Source organism: Bacillus rossius, chromosome 7 (genome assembly GCF_032445375.1).
Source record: "Bacillus rossius redtenbacheri isolate Brsri chromosome 7, Brsri_v3, whole genome shotgun sequence".
NCBI lineage: Eukaryota > Metazoa > Arthropoda > Insecta > Phasmatodea > Bacillidae > Bacillus > Bacillus rossius.
The window spans coordinates 37,267,853-37,285,970 of NC_086335.1; the positions used below are offsets into that span (position 1 = coordinate 37,267,853).

The 18,118-nt window shown below is 38.2% G+C and overlaps 1 protein-coding gene across 2 annotated transcripts in view; it reads left to right on the forward strand.

Annotated features, from left to right (window-relative positions):
- The window catches only part of LOC134533832 (venom allergen 5-like), a 62,581-nt gene extending 51,405 nt beyond the window's left edge, over nucleotides 1-11,176 (forward strand). For both annotated transcript variants that reach the window (XM_063371522.1, XM_063371523.1), the window contains exons 5-8: nucleotides 2,735-2,898; nucleotides 4,758-4,858; nucleotides 6,068-6,150; nucleotides 7,451-11,176. In XM_063371522.1, the coding sequence (XP_063227592.1) occupies nucleotides 2,735-2,898; nucleotides 4,758-4,858; nucleotides 6,068-6,150; nucleotides 7,451-7,635 (533 nt within the window). In that variant the 3' untranslated portion in view covers nucleotides 7,636-11,176. The remainder of the gene's footprint in view (nucleotides 1-2,734; nucleotides 2,899-4,757; nucleotides 4,859-6,067; nucleotides 6,151-7,450) is intronic.
- The last annotated feature ends 6,942 nt before the right edge of the window (nucleotides 11,177-18,118 follow it).

Genomic DNA, 18,118 nt, shown 5'->3' on the forward strand with positions numbered 1-18,118 from the left:
TGGAGCAGTAATAAAAATTTGTCTAACACATGTCTTTTTTGCACCACCAGAACACAAAATTTGTAATTTGGAATATATGACGTACATCACACGAAGATCTACTCATTAATAATAACTACCAAAAACTATTGGTTTGTCTTCGTTGAAAAGTACGTAAATTTACCGTGGTGTCTTGACATTTTTTGACAACTTGTCGATGAGAATATTGTTGCATCAACGGACCTCCCCCCCTTCCTCCTTAAGATATGTATTTATTAAGTTTTCGGAGGCCGTCACTGGTACTGCGGGGGTGCTGGGGTGTCGTGGCACTGTGGGAGGAGTGGGGTGAAGCGCCGCGGTGTGTGTGTGTGGGGGGGGGGGGCGGGGTTCCACCGGACCGGCCAGGGCTGCAGCCGGGAGTAGTACTGGCCCCTAGGGAGGCCATCACTGGCACTGTGGGAGGATCTTTGAAAGATTTGTGCAAAGGGAGTGCATGACTTGATGCGGTCACTATCAAGTCACTGTGGGAGGAGTGGGGTGAAGCGCCGCGGTGTGTGTGGGGGGGGCGGGGTTCCACCGGACCGGCCAGGGCTGCAGCCGGGAGTAGTACTGGCCCCTAGGGGGGCCATCACTGGCACTGTGGGAGGATCTTTGAAAGATTTGTGCAAAGGGAGTGCATGACTTGATGCGGTCACTGTCAAGTCACTGTGGGAGGAGTGGGGTGAAGCGCCGCGGTGTGTGTGTGTGGGGGGGGGGGGTTCCACCGGACCGGCCAGGGCTGCAGCCGGGAGTAGTACTGGCCCCTAGGGAGGCCGTCACTGGTACTGTGGGGGGAGCGGGGTGAAGCGCCGCGGTGTGTGTGTGGGGGGGGGGGGGGTTCCACCGGACCGGCCAGGGCTGCAGCCGGGAGTAGTACTGGCCCCTAGGGAGGCCGTCACTGGTACTGTGGGGGGAGCGGGGTGAAGCGCCGCGGTGTGTGTGTGGGGGGGGGGGGGGGGGTTCCACCGGACCGGCCAGGGCTGCAGCCGGGAGTAGTACTGGCCCCTAGGGAGGCCGTCACTGGTACTGCGGGGGTGCTGGGGTGTCGTGGCACTGTGGGAGGAGCGGGGTGAAGCGCCGCGGTGTGTGTGGGGGGGGCGGGGTTCCACCGGTCAGGCCAGGGCTGCAGCCGGGAGTAGTACTGGCCCCTAGGGAGGCCGTCACTGGCACTGTGGGAGGATCTTTGAAAGATTTGTGCAAAGGGAGTGCATGACTTGATGCGGTCACTATCAAGTCACTGTGGGAGGAGTGGGGTGAAGCGCCGCGGTGTGTGTGGGGGGGGGGGGCGGGGTTCCACCGGACCGGCCAGGGCTGCAGCCGGGAGTAGTACTGGCCCCTAGGGGGGCCATCACTGGCACTGTGGGAGGATCTTTGAAAGATTTGTGCAAAGGGAGTGCATGACTTGATGCGGTCACTATCAAGTCACTGTGGGAGGAGTGGGGTGAAGCGCCGCGGTGTGTGTGGGGGGGGGGGCGGGGTTCCACCGGACGGGCCAGGGCTGCAGCCGGGAGTAGTACTGGCCCCTAGGGGGGCCATCACTGGCACTGTGGGAGGATCTTTGAAAGATTTGTGCAAAGGGAGTGCATGACTTGATGCGGTCACTATCAAGTCACTGTGGGAGGAGTGGGGTGAAGCGCCGCGGTGTGTGTGGGGGGGGGCGGGGTTCCACCGGACCGGCCAGGGCTGCAGCCGGGAGTAGTACTGGCCCCTAGGGGGGCCATCACTGGCACTGTGGGAGGATCTTTGAAAGATTTGTGCAAAGGGAGTGCATGACTTGATGCGGTCACTATCAAGTCACTGTGGGAGGAGTGGGGTGAAGCGCCGCGGTGTGTGTGGGGGGGCGGGGTTACACCGGTCAGGCCAGGGCTGCAGCCGGGAGTAGTACTGGCCCCTAGGGGGGCCATCACTAGCACTGTGGGAGGATCTTTGAAAAATTTGTGCAAAGGGAGTGCATGACTTGATGCGGTCACTATCAAGTCACTATGGGAGGAGTGGGGTGAAGCGCCGCGGTGTGTGTGGGGGGGGCGGGGTTCCACCGGACCGGCCAGGGCTGCAGCCGGGAGTAGTACTGGCCCCTAGGGGGGCCATCACTGGCACTGTGGGAGGATCTTTGAAAGATTTGTGCAAAGGGAGTGCATGACTTGATGCGGTCACTATCAAGTCACTGTGGGAGGAGTGGGGTGAAGCGCCGCGGTGTGTGTGTGGGGGGGGCGGGGTTCCACCGGACCGGCCAGGGCTGCAGCCGGGAGTAGTACTGGCCCCTAGGGGGGCCATCACTGGCACTGTGGGAGGATCTTTGAAAGATTTGTGCAAAGGGAGTGCATGACTTGATGCGGTCACTATCAAGTCACTGTGGGAGGAGTGGGGTGAAGCGCCGCGGTGTGTGTGGGGGGGGCGGGGTTACACCGGTCAGGCCAGGGCTGCAGCCGGGAGTAGTACTGGCCCCTAGGGGGGCCATCACTGGCACTGTGGGAGGATCTTTGAAAGATTTGTGCAAAGGGAGTGCATGACTTGATGCGGTCACTATCAAGTCACTGTGGGAGGAGTGGGGTGAAGCGCCGCGGTGTGTGTGTGGGGGGGGGGGCGGGGTTCCACCGGACCGGCCAGGGCTGCAGCCGGGAGTAGTGCTGGCCCCTAGGGAGGCCGTCACTGGCACTGTGGGGGGAGCGGGGTGAAGCGCGGCAACACACAAGGAGGGGGGTCGGTGTGTCGGCAGCGCGCTTCAAGGTGGGCCAGAACATCGCGTCCACGTGGACGACTCGTACGAACCTGGAGCCGGCGGCGGACTTCCCCCGCCAGGTGCTGGCGTGGTTCGACGAGGTGCGCGACTACGGCTTCTACTCCACCGGCTTCTCCCACAAGACGGGCCACTACTCGCAGGTCACTACTCCACGTCCCTGCGTGTCGTCTTTGAAAGATTTGTGCAATGGGGGTGCATGACTTGATGTAAGCTTTTGGACATACGCCATTGCTAAGCACATGTATGTATGTCTGTAGAAGAAAACTACAAAAATCCCAAAGACAAAAAAAAACACATATTAAGCAAAAATTGCTGTTGTCAACAGGATATATACACAACGTAATATTCGATAACAGGAAATTCAGCACAACAGTTGAAACGAGACAAAAACACAACAAAACTCATCTCTTACAATTATTAAACACATCATTCAGTGTCAAGTTCAAAACAAAAAGAGATGGCGTGTTTCAAACGAATTTTTTTTAACAATATTTAGCGAGAATTAGTAACAAATTTCTCACCGCCCTTGCTTAGTAATGTCATAAGTTAGAACAACTTAAAAATAGAATCATTGTAACTCAGAAAAATCTTCAATCAGAAACGTCGAAACTTATAAAAAAAATGACAATCTGTGAGTTGGACACGTGCCAACCTGTAACGGACCTACTTCTGATTGGTCACTCCACGTTGTGGGTGATCCCGCTCTGGCTGGGACCGGAAACCAATCTTTCCTACGCGAGGATTGTCGGATTGCTGGTCATTTCCCGCGGCTGTAATAGTTGCTGCATGCGCGGCAGTGTCGCTTCTGAGTGCTCGAGTATTCTGCGCTGGCGAGCCGATAAGAGACGTGTTTAGGGGCTGACTCTCCACTCCTTTTGATTGCATTTCAAAATAAATTATTTAAAAAAATACTTGGCGAGGGTAAAATGTGTGGAAGAATTAGCCTATGGAGGAAGTGTTTGTTCTAAATTTGAAAAATAAATCTAGCTAGAAATTGATTCGCGAAACGAACAGTAGCTGTTTTAATGTTAATCATATAAGATTAATAGATTGAACAGGAAGTCATTAGGAAGAATAATAAAAATGTAATCATGAAATAATAAGCCAAAATTAGTTTTTAAATTTCTTATAACTAAAAACTAGTTTGCCATCCAGTTTTACCTTCCACTTTATAACGTGGTAAATAATATTGCATGCACCCACCCCTTTAACTTCTTATCTCCATGGTAAAAACTGGTCTCCCCTTCCTCACTACCACCCCCTCCAGCAAGAGCTTCAGGAATCATCACTACGTTGAAGGGAATGATTAAGAATTGATATACCAACGACATCGGGTCCTAAGAGGTAGATAAGGTGAAACGTTGAGAAAGCAGCAGCAATTATATGCTTTTCATGAGAGAAAAGAAGCAACCGAGAAAATCACACCAGCTCACACAAATTTACACCATTCTGTAGTTTGCCCTCTGGATCTCACGAATAAGCACACGACTCACCCACTGCAAAGATTTTAAACCATAGATTGCATTGAACCAGTTTGTTAGCGAACCCCAAGAAAAATTATTTCAGTGCACTAAGTGATTTTTCTATCATAGATAGCATAGCATTTACTACTCAAATTTTAAAACTCATAGCTTTTTTTTTTGTTTTTTACATATATGCTGGAATTACGATGTTTTAAAGCTATGTTATTATCTTCATTACTTTCATTTAAAAGTTAAGACGTATTTTCCTGTTTTAATAACTTAATTCTTAGATTGTTTATAGTGACTTCAATGTCCGATAAAATACAGCAGTGGCAAGCGTGTAGTGAAAAAAGTAAACCAGTTTTTTTTTCTTGCTGGTACAAATCGAGCCATCCAGTATGAGACTACTTGTCATGAATAAATGTGGAGGTGACCACCTAGTAAACTTGTCCAGTATGACCAAGAATAAATAATGAATATAATTAATTTAAAAATAATGTGTCAATATTAAAAACCACTTCCATGTACTGTTCCAGTTGGTGTGGGCTGACACCTATCTAATTGGATGTGGATACTCATACTACTATGATCCAGCCAAAGGCTACACAAAGATGTATGTCTGCAACTACGGCCCTGGGTAAGCCATTATTATACATAAACCAACTTGACATTAAGAATTTTTACTGAAATTAATATTACATATTCCCTGTATTTTCCTCTTTTCTTGGTCTTTGCATATTAATTTAATTATTTAATACAAATGGCATAGATAAAAATAAGACAGTCATGAAATTGTAATCACCATCAGGTTTATATTGCATGCCAATTAAATCTATTAGACAACTACTATTCATATCTGTGGTCAGAAGTGGTTTGACAACAATTCCTTTTTAGATTCAGGTGCTGGAAAATAATACTAAATAAATTTTAGTCCCTTATAGAATTAAAGAGCATCTGACTAAATGATGTAGCTTAATTAAATGTTATTGAGGTAAGTTTTTTTTATTTCTTTAGCTCATTAAATGAAAGGAATGTGAAGAGATTGTTCTAAATTTGTATGAAGATCAAAGCACCAAGGACCCAATAAAAATGAAGTGAAAAAAGCCTTTTTATGATTAGGGTATTTAGGCATTATTTACTGAGTGATTTTCATGGAATTAGTTACTGTGCAGGGAGGTTTTCCAGGTTCAGCTTTGTTTAAAATTTAAACATATACACTATCACTGTGAAACACAATAAGAGCCATATAATAATTATTTGAATTTTTTCTGTGTTTACTTTTAAATGTTTTCAATTTCTTTATTACCAAACTCATAAAAACTTACATTTGTTTTTCGTGCAAAGAATTAGTGTATGGCCGCACAGTTGTTTATTTTTCGCACGATTGTCCAGTGAATTGACGCCCTCGCCTTTGTTTAGTTAAAACATAGCTATGAAAGGTATATTTTTTAACGTTCGAGCAACATACCCAAAAGAAGTATTAAATAGATTATAGAAATGAACCTTTATCAGTACTCAAATACCCACAGAGTTGCATAGAATAATTTGAAACTATTTCTAAAGCTATTCTAAATTATATTTATAGCTTAATTGAAGTGATAAAAGCTTCATGGTAAATAAAGTAGTCGTATAGGTGATGACAAATTTGATGCATATAAGGACCAATAAAAATTTACATAGTCATAGTATTTATTTTGAGAATTGTTGCATGAGTTAAAATATAAAGTTTTGTAGTTTTGTGAAAGGCCTCAATCCTACAACCTTGTATGTAAATTTAAGGTAAATATAGATATTATAGAATTATCGTAACATATATATGTCTATTTTATTGTTTACTCAATTTCAGAGGCAACATCATTGGCCTGAAACCATACACTGTGGGTAACCCTTCATGTGCTGTACCATCAAAACGCTACCAAGGACTGTGTGGTGAGTACAAACACTATGTCAGACATGACACATTAAGTGCACAGTGTGGTTAGTTTAGCTGCCACAAGCCCAGATCTTTCTTATCCTTTTTCTGCTTTCCACTAGTTTGTGCCATATTTATGTCATCTCTCACACACGAAGCTAGTAAAGTATGGATTCCCTTCTCATTTTGCTTTTGTTTTTGATGCAACGTTCTAATTCCCAGCCTGCAAAAATTGTGCTGGGATTTTTGCTGTACATATATAATTCATAGTAGTAGTGAAAATTGACAAATTGAAAATCAGAAATAATATGTGACATCGGAAGAAATTTCAGTGAGTACGAGGGAAATTTTACACCACCATATTCTCCCCTAGGGCAAACTTGGTTTACATTAGTTAATTAAGTAACCAAAACATTGCATCAGAAAATTAACCAGGGAATCCGTTAGACGCAGTGGTTCTGATGGTGCTCCCGGAGTTATTCCAGAGAAATGTGTGTCCAGATATAAAAATTATTTTAGTTACACTATTATACTATTTCATTCCATACATACTACTCTGATGTTTTTAACACATCATTACTATATGCTATTTTAATGACTCATGTTTGTCATCAATACACGAATAAATAAACTTTAAGTGTGTTTTTAATTTTGTATCACATTTTTTCTGAGATATTTGACTACTATAACGTGTTTCTCAGAAATTTGTAAGTAGTGTGGCACCATTTTAATTGCGTGCCGAATTAAAAAAAAAATTGTTTGTCTGTAAAGTCGGTTTACGGACGATAGTTTTATCGTGACGTCATAAAAAAATATTGATCAAATTATTGCATACTTTTATGAATAAAATTGAATCATTTTTATTGAATTATCACTATTTTGTATGGATACAAAGAAGTAGTGAAATTAAATCTACAATTTAATCGATAAATTTACTTTTATTTGCACTCATTAATTCAAATACGTTTATTACTTTAACGAACAGATTATTTTTAACTATTAACTTGTATACATGTTTGCCATTTAACTTCTTCCAATCTTGTGTTATTCTGTTAAGGAATAGGACGATGATAGGAAAAGTAGGAAACGAATGGGAGTGTTTCAAGTTTTAATGTGCCTTCAAAAAAAAGTCAAATCGATGGTTGTTCCAATCAAGCGGAAGAGATATAGATGCGGCGTCAAGCGTACAATGAGCGTAACGGGACGACGAGCCATCCTTTTTTCGTGCGTGCAGCCGGCGTTCGTCGATTCATTAGACACGTTGTCACGTCGAAAAGTCGAGAAGCGCTCGACTTGAGGATGCCCCGGTGTGCGCAGCTGCGAGCGGCCTGCCTCCCCTGGGTGCTTCCTGCGCCGGCGGCTCGGGCGCGCTGACGTCATCCAGCACCGCCGGGCCGTGGACGGCTCCCGCGCCCTCGACCACGCCCCACCCCTTCTGGCAGAACTTCTTCGCGGGCGGCGCGCAGAACGCCTCCCGGTACTCGTGGTACTTCTACGGCTGAGCGCGCGCTGAGTGTCCGAGCACAGGACACGAGGTCTCCTAGTCGCAGCACGGTCGCACCGGTGCCCTCGGAGGGGCCCCCATACGCACTGCACGATATCGCACACTACACTTCCCGCGACTGCACGCAAAAGTATTCTCATCTTCAAGGGATTATAACGGGAAGATTATGCACCTACTGGTACATTTTGTAAGTACTGTAACTCAGGTGTGCAACAACAAGGAGGGGGGGGGGCAAGGGTATTTTGCCCCCCCCCCTCTGAAACCTTGAAGTGGAGGCAAAGAAAGTGCTGTGTAATCAATTTTTAGATAATAAAACTGCTTAAATAGCACCATTTTCCACCTTGAAATACAAATTTTCCCGGGGGAGGACCCCCGGACCCCTCGCTTCATTAGGGGGGGATCGATAATTCTTTATAAAAAAGGTATATTGCCCCACCCCCCCTTTGTAAAATTAGTTTTTGCGCCCCTGCTGTAACAGAATATTGCCTTACTTCAAAATCACCAAAACTCAACCTTGTATAGAACTTTATTTTAATTTATATATATATATCATTAAAATTCATACATTTGTATATTGTACAAAGTTACTGAAACTACAATCGTATGGGGTGTGTAAGAGATCAAGAATTCCATACAGCTGTTATTTGCACTGAACATCAAGGATGTATTTATGAATCATGTATTAGGGCGTGCAAAAAAAAACACAGGATGACCTATATGAACAGTGTTATAAAAAAAATTTACAAGGTTTACACCCAGGTGTCAATTTTTAAGAAAATAACTATACGTTGAATACAGCTCTTGCACAGCATTTCTAGGGGTATTTAATTGTTTAATGTATGAATTTCTTGCACGGCAGTTCTAGGGGTATTTAATTGTTTAATGTATGAATTTCTTGCACGGCAGTTCTAGGGGTATTTAATTGTTTAATGTATGAATTTAAGTTTAAATTAAATAATTTTTTTTTTCAGACAGACACTATATTTTTAAATTACAACAAATGGCCACCAATGAATTTACTGCTAACAAAAAATATTTTAAACATTAGAATCAAGTCGCCTTCAATAAATGTACTTGTTCTGATAGTAAAACTATAGTGTGTGTTATTTATGATGTAATTATTATTAATTTTGATACTTAAAATAGTATAGAAGGCTATAAAAAATGACAAATTTACATAACATTAAAATTTGACTACCAAAGGTACAGCAGGTTCTTACTTATTTTTATAAATAATCGCCCAAAACTATTGAGGCAAATGTCATACCGTAACACAAGCTTCTCGAAGAAGTTAGCCGCCAGAGAGGAGAGATACAGGGCCAGCGCCTTTGCCTCCCTCTCCCTCACGACACCGCTGTGAGGCGGGTGGACTAATCACGTGGCACAGTGTGCTGGACTATTTGTATCTCTGACGCGGGAGCCAGTGCACCGCGCGATTAGGCTACCTGCCTTACAGTAGCGTCAAGAGGGAGAGGGAGACCCAGGCGCTGGCCCTGTATCTCTATTCACGGGCGGCTAACTTCTTTGAAGAAGACATCGAGAAGCTGGTTTTACGACGTGACAAATGCCTCGAACGTTTTGGCAATTAAATAGAAAAATAAATAAGACCCTGCTGAACTTTTGGTAATAAAATTATTATGTTGTGTAAATTTGTCTTTTTTTTTATAGCCCATTGGATATTGGAAAAAAAAACAGCCCTCGTACTTCATATGTATATATTGTATAGGCTGATATATGAAAACGAACTGTATACTTAGTGTTGGGTCTATTCTAATTCCGTAATCGGCCGATTTCATTGAACTTTATAGATTCTTTATTCACCTGTTTTGAATTGAAGCTGGTCGATTCTTCCCCTAAAGCAGAACCTTGAAATTGGGAGCATCATGACATTTTAATAGTAATATCAATTACAGTAATCAAATAGGTATGTCATTTAGAATTTAATCCAATTAATCAGCTGCTTGATTTATCAGGGTGCTGGGCCATTTCAATAGATGTATTTGATTTGATAGAAGTCATTATGGTTTGTTTAGTTTATATATATAAATGGATGCTGATAATTATGACGTTGATAAACTGCAACACCGTTTGACCAATCACCGTGAAAGTTGGTACCTCTGAGTGTTTTCTCATGGAGAATATCTTCATGATATACATTTTGCTATAACTCGTCACTAAATGGCGCTGCAGCGCATCAGCTTCTACACCGTTCAACCGATCATAATGAAAATCGGTATATACATAGTTATTTGAACACTGAGAATATTTTCCAAAAAAAAAAATTGTTCATCCACTTGCGTTATGCTAGATATTAGTATTATTTTGAATTATTTTAAGTTGGTTCGATTATATAGCAATTGAAATAGTCATAAACATTGTTCATTCATGTAACTTATTAATTTAAAAAGTAATTAATGTATAAAAAATTTATACCAATATAAATATAATATTATTTATTTTTTTAATTTTTCTAAAATGCTTTATAGATTCTAGGTTACATACAAACCATAAATTTTAGATATATAGAGGCAAATAAATAAACAATGGCAGGACAATGTCTGGTGGGTTCTACTAGTAATATATAAACCATTGTGTAAGTTTTTTTAATTAGCAAAGATTATATTTTACATTACAGTAATTTTACTGTATATACCAGCCGGTTATTACATTTAGAATGATACGATTGAGTAATAGATCAAATTAAAAATTAGTAAATAGTACTTTTCAGCTATTTTTCAGTACAAGAGTTATTTAAACAATCGAAGCATCATTATAATAAAAATATATTATTTGTGTTGTTACAGCAAGGGTACTATATATTTTAAATTTAATTTTCAAATGCATTTTGTCAACATTTTGTGAACATGCCTTTAGCTTTGCTTTCTGTTATTGATTTAAATATATTTGTAAAAATTTTAGTTTCACTGTCCAACCAAAACAGCACTGGCACATATATTAACTATTTTGGGGTTATAGGATAAGTAACTGATTTTTACTGTCCTAACTATTACTTTTGCTGTAAATGTAAATGACAATCATACAAAATAATAATCATGTTTTTTGTATCAATATTTGTTTGATATGAATTAGATGAAAAGACCATGGAATCTGAATCAACAAATTTTTTAGAATAGACCGAACACTAAAATACATTATAATCTAGTCAAATTATTATATGTAAATAGTACTGTGTTTATTTAAAAAAATGTGATTTACAAAAAATGTACAGCTTCAGTGTGAACCACAGATGGTTGTAGATATCAACAAGGCCATTTTGTTATCAGTTATTCCACAAAACTGTACATGACTTGTAATACTGTTACTAATAAGTAGTGGTTTTCAGTATTTACTTAGTGAAAACTAAATGCAAAAATTAGTTAACTAGAACAAAGCTTTTCTAGTTATCTGCAAAGCAGTATATCTGAATTATTGTAAATTATTTACTTATTATTGATTAATATTAAAACCATGTAAACAATTACATATTATCCATAACTGTATAAAACTTGTTGAATAAAATATGTTTATGAACAATCAAATCTAGTAGGTAATGAAATGAAAAGAAAAACCAAACCTTCATAACTCACAATCCCAATAAAAGAAAATCTAGATGAAAAATCACGATATTTAATATCGTAAAAACATTTTAATCAATTAACTATAGTCATTACTGAAGACTCTACCAAATACTGATGAATATTCTATAGTTAAAGACACTAAGATTTTAACAATTTCATTTCTAGAAACCGTTTAGGTACAGTCAACAAAATTGTAAAAAATTGATTTAAAAATCTTATCTAAGAAGCTCTTGCATGCTTGGTCTCTCACGGAGTGGTTCTTTTATTTTATGATTACTTATTTAAGGATAAATAAATATCAGGAATTTTAATTTGGTCAGGACACCTTGCATGCATCCGTTTCTTGCCATTTTAGTGTTTTTCCAGATTTATATACATAGATATACACTATTTTAGCTTTCCAACCATTCCATTATGGCTACAAAAAAAGTGTTTTTATTGCTGATAGTATTGAATTTATTTCATTCATAAACTATAATCCACAATGCACTTATATCTTAGCTCTCTGTGTATAGCATTTGGTAGAAGTAATTTCATGAATGGAACGGAAATCAATTGGAACGGACATGTGTCCCTCAACACGGTGCTGCAATGTGTGGAAGTCTTCAAAATCTTGAAAATATGGTGGACCCACGTGATTGATCCGTGTACGCTTCATGGACATCGCAGAATTTTCACTGCTGATTGATAATAAAAATAAAACTTTATAATAATACCACTGTTCTTTAATACTTTATGATTTATGGTTATAAAATTAAATTACAACATGAAAAAAAAAATTGCAATTTAGACAATCCTTAGGTAATGTTTGAATGTCGAGATAGTGCAGCATTCTGCATTAGTCATACTGTACACACACAATAAATTGTTGGCTTACTAATATTCGACGCCACGTCGAATAAAATAACTTCATGATTAAATTTTTACTGTTAAATCTTAAATGTTGATTTCTATGTGCCCAGTATTATATCCTGCTGTGTTACAAATATTTTTAAAGAGAGGGAAAAAAGAGCTTGTTCATATGCATTTTTATGGTATCATTTTATCTAATCTAACTTATTTTAGGACAAGCCACTGAAAGTTGACTATGCAGTTTCTTATGGTGACCATTTAATCCTGTTAAGAGGGTGACAGGTTGGTTGCAACAAATTTAAGGTTTTTTGGCAAAAGTATGATCTTACTGCCAGCAACAATCATGGAGTTTAAGCAAGAAAATTTTTTTCCCTTGCAGTTATTAGGTTATAGGCATTGAATTTTTTTCCCTTTCAGTTATCAGGTAATAGGCATTGGATTTTTTCCCTTGCAGTTATTAGGTTATGGGCAGTGAATAAAGTTAACTATATTTCTAAAATAGATTAATGGATTGATAAAATTCACAAGTGCATTCCCAGGTACCACAATGACAAGGAGGTCCAGAAAACTGTCAATAAAATTGACCAAAAGTGGTGTGAAAAAGACAAAAGCAGTGTTTAAAATAAAGGGTGCTACTAAAAGGGTGCTACTAAAAGAGAACTACAAAAAAGGGTACTACTAAAAGGATAAAAGTGGTGTGAAAAATCTCTATTCTAAACTTTAGTATAAAATATAAATTTTTGCCTATTATTCCCCTAAAATAGGTTATGTTATACGTTATAAACTGAAATTAAAGAATTTTGGTAATGCTAAAAAAAATAATTTTTTTTTTTTAGAAAAAAATCAAAAATTCTTAAGTACTTTTTTTTCTTCCTGGCAATTTTTCGAATCATTCTCTACATAATTTTGATATTTTAACATTTTAAGTAATTTACTGTTATAACGAGTGGTTTGGTTAGGTTAGATACATTAAAAGTACAAAATTGTGTTAACGGTTGGTTAGTTTGCTACATAAAAAATACATACTGTGAAATTGTGTCAATGGTGTCTTTGAATATATATACTGTATAGAAGTCGCCAGCCCAGGTTAAAATTTCTAATACGGTTTTAAGGTAGTTGGTTAATTCACAGCCGCAATCGCCACCATCTCTAGGGCATCGACTTGTGGTGGTCCCTAGCGGACAAGTGTCGAACTCTTCAAACACCCCTTCCCCCTCCTCTTGAACGATCTTGAGCTGCAGTGAATGATAGACGGGGGGTGCGGGGAATGACAGCGGGCGACAGCGCTGCGCTCTAAAGTGTAAATAACAACTAAGACGATGCAGGGCGTTACGGCAGCGCACTGCAGCGGTGAAGTTCCCAAGCTGCTCATCATACGCTTCTGAAAAACGTAGAGTAAATCCTATCCACTCGCGACTTTTATACAGTATATATATTCAAAGATGATGTCAATGGAAGGTTGGGTTAGATACATTGTAAATACTATAAAATAATAAGGATAGGTTAAGTTACCTTGGTAGATTTAAACTTTGTATTTCATGATTTTATAGTTTTTTTTTTATGTAGCTAATCAAACCTAATCAACCATCACACTATTTTAAAGTAATTTTATATTTATCTAACCTCACCAACCATTCACAATTTTTTAAGTATTCTGAATATAGCTAACCAAACCTAACCACTCGTTAAAATGATTAACTATTTCAAATTCCACCATAACCTTACAGAGAATTTTTGAAAAACCTTCCAGAAAAAAAAAAGCTGTTTTATTATTTTTTGTTCAGAAAAGATGCTAGTCTTCAGAATAGTTACAGATTAAATATGCATGTAATCATCTCTATAACTATCATAAAATTAAAAACATAAATTAATAACTAATGTTAAATCATTAAGACACAAAGCAGGTATTACCGTGTTAACCTGCATACGGGTAGCACAATTCATGCCTATTTTTAGTTTTAAAAAAATTTAGTTTTTTAAATTTGTCTCTAAAAAATTGCAATGTATAGTTGGACATGTGCACAAATAACTAACTAACCTATGTTGGGTTTTAATAAATATAACTCCACGAGTAAGTATAATTTGTATAGCTCAACAGTAGTGTGAAGTAGCTTTCCACCTCTTCTCTCTGTAGCAAAGGGATGGGTAAAAAAAATAATATACAATAGGCGAAAGGGAAACAGGGGTATAAACAAAGTCTTCATATTGTTAGGTAGTAGTACACATGGGACACAAGACTTCCCTTGAAACCATGGAACTCTACTGAATTCAGATGTATGATGCGACCCTTATTCGAGGTCGACCATTATGGTGAAAATTTTAATATTTTTTTTTGCACAAAATTGAGGTGCAACCAAACAGAGGTGACCCATCTGCAGGTAAATAAAGCAGTACCCCAAACTCATTATTTTGGTAGAACTTACAAAATGTGTACATTTCTAGATCTACTAACTACAGTTAACTTGAAGAGATGGGGTTAAACGTACGTTATAAATTTTATAACGTGTTTTCTCATACCATTTACAATTATTTCTTGTCCTGAACTATAAAATTACGTAAATGTAAAGTGTAAACAAAAAAGTGTCTAGGTTATTTCTGTATTATTTTTCACATTTATTCCAAAGTTTTCCAGGGAAACGAATTTTCTTCACTTGAAAAATGCTCACATTTTTTGTCCCCCGTCAAGTAATTAAAGAAAAGCAACGCAGAACCAGGTATAAATATAAAATGCATAGTAGCTATTCTTGTAAATAAATCAATATAGCTTTTAAAATGTGTAACCACAGATATGAAGCAACAAGACGTGTAACTGCGCTGCAAGCACAGCACAAAACGCATGGACCAAGACCAAAGTACGTATTGTTTGAAGCATTCATAAATAATACTGTTACAGGGATAGTAGATGCAAGGCCTCAAGACAGGCCAGCTTGCCAGCCAGCCCACTCGCTCGCTCACCTGGGTGGGGTGCGGTCCATTACACCCATTAGTTATTTATATCATACAATTTAAATAAATTAATGTGTAAACGACACTCTTTCTAGCAAAAGGAGGGGCAGAAACGGGTACAAAAAAGTTCACCACAAACTAAATTCGTGCTTTTTTGAACAACGCTAACTTTCAAGTATTCATGGAAAAAAGAGAACGTACTTTTTTTTTTGCCTCTGTCCTGTCCATCCCTTTGTTCTTCAAATAGCTGGGCAAGTTTTTATTTAAATATAAAATTATATATATAAAAAGTGATCATTTCTTGCTAAAATATTTATTGCACTAATTGCTCCCTGGCCATCAATCCTAACACATAATTTATCTGAGGTACACTACGCTGACACTGGCAACAACGTGACGGCATCATCAGCAGCTATACTGACTTGCAGGTAAAACGAAAGTCCTGCATACACCTTTCTTCTGCCTTCAAGTAAGAAGTTCCTTCACCGACACAACTCCCTATGTCAACTGAATGGAGCACTGTTCACAAGACAGCAGATACTTCCCCTTTCTTTCCCAACATAAGCCATGCAATCTAAACTCAACAAAAAACGGTTTCAAGCATGGTGGCTGTGCAACAACAAAAAATAACTAACATGTAGGTAGGGTAAAAAAAATTTTACTTAAATAATATTGTACTAAATTCAAGGAACATTTTTACTGCTGATACCACTCACCCAACTTCTAATTACATTGCATTTGTTACACACCTTACAACATTTAACAGTTATTTCTACAAATTTTGTGAAATAATTTCTTTTAGTTAAATGTAAAGTCATTAATGAATATTATTAACTTAATTACTTGCAAATACTTGAGATTTCAATACAATTTTTCAAGGTCACTGTCCAATTAAATATATTGCGGAATTTTTTACCCTACATTTTACGACATATATATAACAACAAATATTTTGGTCACATAATGGGGGCAACTCACATAAATTAATATGGCAGACCACTATTAATAAATACAACACTATCTTCTGAAACTATAAAATGTTTGGAAAATTATGACAAGCAACAAGTTATGCCCAGAAAACCCAATCCTTGAAGCAACTTATTTAAAAGTCCCCACTAACATCAGCTGAAAGCAATGTAGTTTTAAAAAAACTGCAATTTATACTAGTGATGCTGTCTGAATAATGCAAGTAAAGCAACGAGCCAGGTGCAATTAACAATCTTATATAGATGGTTTCCTACTACTGTATTTACCTGAATATAATGCCATGATTTTTTTCCAATATTGTAGAAACCTAAAGTGTATCTTGCCACTGGGAACAGCTTAGTTGAAAAACTACAGGCTCTGCCTCAAATGTGTCACTTTGTTGTCACTTTAAACCGCTGTTAATTACAGACTCCTGAACTTCCACTTAGTTGAAAAACTACACACTGCCTGTAAACTGCATCGCTTATGCCACTTTCTGAACCTCTGCACAGTGACAGATGAGAGGTGCAGGGTGAAGGAGAGGATGCAAATGGAGTTTGTCACTGGGTTCTGCTTCTCTTCACTGTGGCTGCTGGGGAAGCCACCCCCTCCCCCTCCTCATTTACGTCACCACACTGCGGGCTCAGGGTCTAAAATTATTCGAAACTGCTCCGACCCCCTGGCGATGACACGACTCCCGCCTGATTCACAGTTGGTTGCCTATATTACATTCACTGCACACGAAAAATTTTCAGAGTTCCAATACCCCTCATGGAGACTTTAAACGTCAGGAGGACCACCTACCAGACCGGACCACTTATACCACCACTCTCTTTCCTTTCTAGACAGCTGCCTTTCAACTAGTCATAAAACACAATTTTCTTTCTAACTGAGGCTACGTGTTTCAAAAGAGATCATGTAGGCAACTCTTATGATGAAGGTGGCACCAGAAAGGGTCTAGAAAATATGGAATAAATTTAATAATTTAAAACATTTTCAAGTGCTATGTACTTGACTTGCACTTACAATCCATAAAGTCTTGCTCATAAACTGATGATCAAAAAAGTTTGGGGTAGCATTATAATCAGAGTCGCATTGTTTTCGGGTAAAAAAAGGTATTTACAAAGGTTTGGTCTCACACGCCATATTGGTAATTTTTATTTTCTTTTCATTACTAACACTTAAAAACTATTTCTGTAAACTTACCACAATAGCTCTATTCAATAGTTCTGTTTTTCATCACAAATTCTGTCACCAGATATTCAGTTTGTGTTTTAAAATAACATTTAAAAGTTATGTCAAGTGTTCGTGATTATAGCTCGCAAATTAAACTTAAATCAAAACTAAAGTTTAGTCACAAAAAAAGTGACCAAACATTAAATACGAAAGAGTTATCGTGATAAATTACAGGAGTATGTAGTATAATAATAATGGAGACACAATGAAATAAACAATATTGTGAGCATAAACTTTAAATTGTTAACTATTTTGATTGGTAAAACAATTAGCAAAATGTAACTCGATATAACATCTTTCCAATACATGTTGTACTTTATGGATTTCATATCTTATCAAAGTTTTTCAGTTTGAGCAGCTACTAATATTGTTTGAAATTAGCACACTAAACCATTTCCATGACTTACGAATTCATTTATAAAATTAAAACATCTATTTTGGCTTGTCTTAAAAGCCAAGAATGAAAAAAATATTGTTGTAAACTTTTAAACTTTAAAAATTCTGATGTAAATACAAACAGTAACCACTTGGCTAATTTTAACAATGTCCGACCAACTCAAGCAGTTAAAATAAGAATTTTAACATCTACATTTGTAAATTTATTTTATTTGCAAAAATTAATAACCAAGCATTCGGAACTCAACTGTGATTAAAACAGTGTGTAGAAAATACTGCACAATATATGTTAATTTAGAACCCATACAAATATTATTGCTAATATTCATTAATACCCTTACTAACTTTAAGTTAAATACCAATAACAAGAGGAAAGTAAATGAGACAAATCGTGAATTTACTTTTTTCAAATTCGAAAAACATGCAACCAAATAATTACAAATTTAATACATTGAACATCTTATATGTATTTAGTAATAATGTAAAATATGTTTAGAAGTGCATAGA